Source organism: Sorex fumeus, unplaced genomic scaffold (genome assembly GCF_029834395.1).
Source record: "Sorex fumeus unplaced genomic scaffold, SorFum_2.1 ptg000098l, whole genome shotgun sequence".
Lineage (NCBI taxonomy): Eukaryota > Metazoa > Chordata > Mammalia > Eulipotyphla > Soricidae > Sorex > Sorex fumeus.
Window position 1 is genome coordinate 78576442 of NW_026606155.1, and position 6875 is coordinate 78583316.

The following is a 6875-nucleotide window of genomic DNA, read 5'->3' on the forward strand; positions in this document are numbered from 1 at the left end:
ATGCAAACTTACAAAAATACCTGGAACATGTGCTAAAACAACAATTTCTTGTGTCATACATATAACTAATTTTAGAAATTGTGCCATCTGATTCCATTCCTTGCATTTTGTGGAGCTAGACCTAATTATTTCTGGCATAAAATGCATTCGTGATTTTGTTGCAAAGTGTAAAATCAAAATTTGGTATTATAGCACCTGGTTAAATGTCCTGCTGATTCATTAGGAAAAAAATTCTGATACTACATTATAATGTTCATGACATCAGAGCTGCCAGTTATTCATTTGCAGGCAAAACTAAGCAAATACTGGCTCACCTCCTGTCTACTCCCTTCTCCCACCCAAAAAATGAGAGAACTTTATAGGTTGCAAGTCCTGATCTGTTTATTTATAAAGCAATAAATATTAGAAGCACAAACAAATTGCACGTGTGTAAACAAACTGTACAATGATTGATGAGAGAAGGAAGGTGGTTCAGAAGACTCCAAGAAGCATAATACTGTCATCCTGAATGCAAGGTAGACTAAGGGGTAAAGCACCTTAGAAGCATTTGCGGTGGACAATGGATGGGCCTGCCTCATCATACTCCTGCTTGCTAATCCACATCTGCTGGAAGGTGGACAGGGAGGCCAGGATGGAGCCCCCAATCCAAACAGAATACTTACGCTCAGGGGGAGCAATAATCTGTAGAAAGGAGACAAAAATTTCCAATGAACTTTGATGTCCAAACAACATAATGGTGAGTCTCATCAGAAATATAATAGATGTTGATCACTGTTATGTGAGATATTTTATACTAGAAGCTAATAAAGCTGAATCTACTTTTATGAACTTTACTTCCTAATTTCCATGCTCAAAGACTACAGTTATAGATTTTCCCCTATCAATCTGAACTACAGTATAATATAGCAGAAAGCTGAATGCATGGTGGTGGCTAGTCCAAGAGTTGGTGACATACAAAGAGTTAGGACATTTTTTTCACTTAAATATTTGTGTGTATATGTACATGTGTTGCTGTGTGTGTGCATGTGCATGTGCGTGTGCGTGTGCATGCGTGCGTGCTTGTGTGTGTCTCTGTGTATGTGTGTGTGTGTGTGTGTGTGTGTGTGTGTGTGTGTTTTGTGGGAATCAAACCCAGGGCAAATCATATGCTCTGTCATTGAACTATATCTCCAGCCCCAAAATATTTATTTTAACCACTTACTTGAAAGTATTTTTAAAGTTTCTGATCTTGGAAAAGTGCTAGAAAAAGTGTTAGAAATGTTCAAAGCTAAAGTTTATTTAGGAAACCAGAAGGTAAGTGTCAGGGGAAAGCAGTTAGAAATGCACTTCTGCTTACAACATTAAGATGTTTCTCAACTCTCCTGCTCAAAGAGTTTATTTACCTTAATTTTCATGGTGCTGGGAGCCAGGGCAGTGATTTCCTTTTGCATGCGATCAGCAATACCAGGGTACATGGTGGTACCTCCAGATAAGACATTGTTGGCATACAGATCCTTGCGGATATCAATGTCACATTTCATGATGCTATTGTAAGTTGTTTCATGGATACCCGCAGATTCCATACCTTGGAACAAGTTTAAAACAAAAGCATGAATCACAGTGCACTTAAGCTGGCGAATTAGAGTGGAGGGAAGAGAAAAAGGCTCCTCTTTGTTGGTAAGCTATCACCATTTGTCTCTGAAACATATGTTTGTCTGTAGACACACTGCAGGGCAATTGTGGAACAGGTGTCTCTCGCAGTACTGACAGTTAATCCTCTGGACAAACAACTGTTGTTAACACCTGTTTGGAGTGAGCATTTGTTGCATTTATCAGGTATAAGACTATATGTTGGAAAAGAATAAGACATTTTGGGTATCAATATAATTTTAATTTATGGACTAACTTAAAATTCTTGACAATCACTCCTTTGGAATGATTTTTGGTAACAAACAAATGTCCAGTTGTTACTGTGCATAGGACATTTAATGATGAGTGACTTAAGAGGGAAATATAGTGACCCAGTGATGGGACTTATTAGAATAAGTCAGCACTCAACTAATCATTCCTTTCCTGCAAATAAGGATTATTCACATACTGCCCTGTTTCATACTTCATTTTAACATCAAGCCAGTGTTTCACCGTTATCACTTAAAAGCAACAGAACAATTGTGGTTATCACTTTAACAAGCCATCAGAGCCTGGAGCTTAGTTGTGTGGTATCCATAAGCTATGACTTCTTTTAATTCAGAGACCCCTAATTATTTTTGATTTTACTGTGGGAGACTCCAAATGGTACAGGGGGAAAAGGTACCTCTGCATGGACTCATAACTCACCAATGAATGAGGGCTGGAAGAGTGTCTCAGGGCAGCGGAAGCGTTCGTTGCCAATAGTGATGACTTGGCCATCGGGCAATTCATAACTCTTCTCCAGGGAGGAGGAAGAGGCAGCTGTAGCCATCTCATTCTCAAAATCCAGGGCAACATAGCACAGCTTCTCTTTAATGTCACGGACAATTTCACGTTCAGCTGCAGAAATAAAAGATAGAGTCAAGCTCTGCAGAATGAAGCAAACTGGGGGGGAATAGGTGGATTTGCTGGAAGAAGGAAACGGCAAACAAGCTGTGGCAGATATCTCTCTCTCTCTCTCTCTCTCACACACACACACACACACTCACTCACTCACTCACTTACCAGTGGTGACAAAGGAATAGCCACGCTCAGTGAGGATCTTCATAAGGTAGTCAGTGAGATCCCGACCAGCCAGATCCAGACGCATGATGGCATGGGGCAGAGCATAGCCCTCATAGATGGGGACATTGTGAGTTACCCCATCCCCAGAGTCCAGAACAATGCCTGTCAGAAGAAAAAACATAAAAATGAGGCAAATTCCTGAGGACATCTTTGTTTTAGGCATGGCAAAGCCCATTCCAATCTTGGCTAAGAGATAGTAGCACGGGGCATGGATCCAAATCAAATTAGATCCCTTACACATGAAGAATAAAAATGAGCATAATTAATGCTAAATTTGAAGTCAGCAACAGCTCATCCTTTTAAATATTATAGCAGAAATATTTCCCTTGTTCACTTTCAAATCACTATCCCTCTTAGCTATTAGCACATTATATAAGCATCCATGAAAGTTTTTCTTTCCTCCTATGTAACTTACACATCTTTCTGTCTTTTTTGACTCAGACTCTGCGGAAAAGGGGGAGCTGGGGCTAAGGTGACCATCAGAACACACACCGATGACCATGTTCCAAGTTGACCCATTGTGTAGAGATTCAATATATGATATATTTAAGTAAGGGAAGGGTATTAGGTAAGAAAAGGAATAATACCACATGTTTTACCTCTCAAAGCTAAAGTACTCTTTGAAACTAAACTTGGGTACTATTTGTCACCTCTCCATCTTAGAATAACAGATGCCTTCCCTGAAAGTTCTGGGGGAAGTAATCATTCCCTTTTCAACCGAAAAAACTGGTATCAAGGTCAAAGATTTGGGAATGACATTCACCAGTGTCTGTTCCCATAGTTCCAACATACCTGTGGTACGGCCAGAAGCATACAGGGAGAGAACCGCCTGAATGGCCACATACATGGCTGGGACATTGAAAGTCTCGAACATGATCTGGGTCATCTTCTCACGATTGGCCTTGGGGTTGAGTGGGGCCTCAGTGAGCAGTGTGGGGTGCTCCTCAGGGGCCACGCGGAGCTCATTGTAGAAGGTATGGTGCCAGATCTTCTCCATGTCATCCCAGTTGGTGATGATGCCATGTTCAATGGGGTACTTGAGTGTCAAGATACCCCGCTTGCTCTGGGCCTCGTCACCCACATAGGAATCCTTCTGACCCATACCCACCATGACTCCCTGTAAGAAGAAATATACAAGGAAATTAAGCTTCTACCACAACAAGAATGTAATTGATGCCTTATAAATCTACATCTAATTCCACCTTCAAGAATTATTTCATACATAGTATAACTAGTAATGGTATGATTTCATGCCAAATTTATAAATATCATTTAAAAATCAACCCCACACATTTTCCCACACACCACCCTCCTCCACCAAAGGGAATGTATAATTCTATAATTTGAATATAATTGGGTGGAGAGAATAAAAAGGTTTTCACTAAAAAAGTAGAGCCTCATCTCATTTAAAAAATACCTCATTTTTAAAATACCATAATGCCATCATTAAATTATTACGCTCCTTACCCATGTCAACTGGAATATAAATGGCTACATTCTACAGTGACTGAATTAATGACACATTGTATTTCTCCTAAGAAAAGATTTTGACATTCATCAAGTGAACATAAAAAGATGGGCTGATATGCTATTATCGCCCTGGTGGTGCCAGCCAGCCTGCTTAGGGCGGGAATGCCACTTTCCCCAGCCCTGAGCAGGACCAGGCTCCTCCTGGCAGCCCCTCTGGCCAGGCTCGTGGTATTTCTTTTAATAAACAAGGTGGTATGTCACTATCACCATGGCACTTAGTGCCTCTGTCACGTCTGGCTTCTAAAAATGCACCAGCCAGGAAGCAGATAGATTACATCTTTGGGGAACTCTATACACTGGCTGTGAACAAGAGGGAAGAATGTGGGTTGGCCTCAGGTTCGGTGAGATATTCAGCTTTGAACAAGACCCAACAGCGAGGCCAAGGAGAAAAGTGCTGTGTTTGTGTGTTTGGGAATGTAGAGAACATTGAGAAGTGACAGGAGTTTAGAGAACAGAGAGAAGAGCACTGAGAGGGGTCAGGAGTGGAGGAGAGCAGCATCCCCCTTTGCACGCACACCCTCCCCACTCTCCTAGCTCCCCGACCTGGACAGCCCTGGCGAGCTGTGTCCCTGGAGAGCTTGGAAAGTCCTCGGTAGGTGAGAGGGGGTGGGGCGCGGGGGACCGTCTGGCCTGAGATTTGCGGCAACCCTCTACCCCCCATAGGTGATCTAACAGTTCCTGAGCTGTGTAGGATCATCTCCAAGTGGCCGGGAGCGGTGTGGGGCCGCGCTGAGTGCGCTCTGAGCCCGAGAGGTTTACCTGGTGGCGCGGGCGGCCCACGATGGACGGGAAGACCGCGCGGGGGGCGTCGTCGCCGGCGAAGCCCGCCTTCACCAGCCCGGAGCCGTTGTCGCATACCAGAGCGGTGGTCTCCTCGTCGTCGCACATCTTGGTACAGCTTCAGGGGGATCTGTAGGCTAGGGAAGAGCAGGGCGGCTCACTGAGTTTCCCCGGGGGAAGGAACTTAGCAGAGTGGGGTCCCGGGAGGAGGGGGGGGGGGGGACACATGGGTCATGTACTTGCCCCTTGGGGCAGAAAAATAGAGAGGAGTGAGAAGAAGCTGTGGAGATCGAAAGGGGGCTTAGAGAAGGGGAAGCGTCTCTCTCCTGGGTTCATCTACCTCCGGTGAGAGAGGGGTGCCCCAGCCCGCATTAGCAGATTCTCCCAACCCTTTCCAATTTGCCTCTTTCACAAAAGGGGAACCCACTTTGGCCCCCATGCACACCCCCCGTTCCCCGACGCCTGCGCTCCAACTGGAAGGACAAGCAGAGCGAGCACCGAGGTTCCAAACGTCCCGTGGGTAGCCAGAGGCCCCCTTTCCACGCGCTCCTCCCTGGAGAAGGCTGCGAGGCAGGACCGAGGGAGGCAGCACTCCAGAAGTTGGGAGTCAAGATTACAAAGGGCCCCCGAGGGTGCGGGCTGGGGCGCAGGAGCGGACGCTCACTCACGGCGGCGGGGCGCGCTCGGCTCGGCTCGGCTCGGGACGCTGCAGGCGCTGGGTGCGGGCGCGGGCGCGCCACTTTATAGCTGCCCAGGGACCGGGTCAGCGGCGGCGGCCGGGGGCAGGGGTGGGGGGCCCGCTTGGCCACCTTGCCTTATTTGGTCGCCTTCGCACCACGGTGGAGCGCCGAGGCCATTCATGGAGCCAGGGGCAGGGGAGAGGATCAGCCAGGGGGCCCCCAGACCATGTAAGGAAGGGGAGGGGGCAACCAGGGGTGGGGGGATGGCCAAATAGGGAACTAGGGAGGGGCAGGCGGGGAAGAGTGGTGGGCAGGGGAAGACTGGGTGACGCCAACCCTCCTCCCCCACCCCTTCCTGGCTGGGGGCGCTCCCTGGGAGTGCTGTGGGCTCCTGTCTCCACAGCCGCGCCAGGCTCAGAGACAATGAGCCACATACATGTGGGAAGACTTGGCGCCCTGCCCTGGGCTGAGGGGTCCTGACAGCTGGGCAGGGCAGCGGGGGAGCGACAGGGCTTCTCATCTTCCAGGACTGCGAGCTGGAGGAGACAACTCTGGCAGCCCTCCTGGGCCCAGAGGGCACCCAGCAGAGCATTGTGAGGCGAGAAAATGGGTCCCTGGGATAAGGCACCCCCTCAAACTCCCATATCAGCCTGGGTGACTTGACTTGAGGGAACTGGCGCAGGGCTCTAGGTCAGAAAGCTGAGATTAACCAAGGCGCGTGGTTTCAAACGCAAAATTGCGCTGCTATAGGCGCCTGGTCAAGCCTTTCGTGGGGGAAGGGGCTAAGTCCCCGAGATCTCCTCCGTGCTGCCTAAATTTACTCCAACTCACACTCTGCTTTTAAGCCAGGAAAAAGTATCCTCTGGAGCCAGAGTGAAAGGAACAAAGGCCCAAAGCAGCGGGTGTCGGTGATCATCTGCTGACCGGGAACAGAGACCTTTGTTCTAGGTGGAGGCAACAGAAAAGGCAAATAGTCTTTCACGAAGATGACCCTAGCAAAGTTTTCCTGCACCAAGAATGATCAAAAAGGCGGTCTCAGAACCCTCCCCACCGCCACCAACCACCAGAACTGTTCAATCGGGATCTAGCTTTACCAAAGAGTACTGTGTATCTATCTCCACATACGGCTATGAGAAGCTTTGCTACAATTCA

At 47.5% G+C, this 6875-nt stretch overlaps 1 protein-coding gene across 2 annotated transcripts; it reads right to left on the bottom strand.

Annotated features, from left to right (window-relative positions):
- Positions 1 to 363: 363 nt before the first annotated feature.
- ACTC1 (actin alpha cardiac muscle 1) lies at positions 364 to 5819 on the bottom strand. Of its 2 annotated transcripts, none has more exons than XM_056134011.1 (7): positions 5708 to 5819; positions 5023 to 5180; positions 3526 to 3850; positions 2674 to 2835; positions 2317 to 2508; positions 1383 to 1564; positions 364 to 681 (listed from the first exon to the last, which is right to left on the bottom strand). In XM_056134011.1, exons 2-7 carry the CDS (start codon positions 5149 to 5151, stop codon positions 538 to 540), a joined length of 1134 nt encoding a protein of 377 aa, XP_055989986.1. In that variant the 5' UTR covers positions 5152 to 5180; positions 5708 to 5819; the 3' UTR covers positions 364 to 537. The 2 variants fall into 2 exon arrangements, with proteins under 2 accessions (XP_055989986.1, XP_055989987.1); XM_056134012.1 differs by having other exon boundaries at positions 5712 to 5798.
- Positions 5820 to 6875: the final 1056 nt, after the last annotated feature.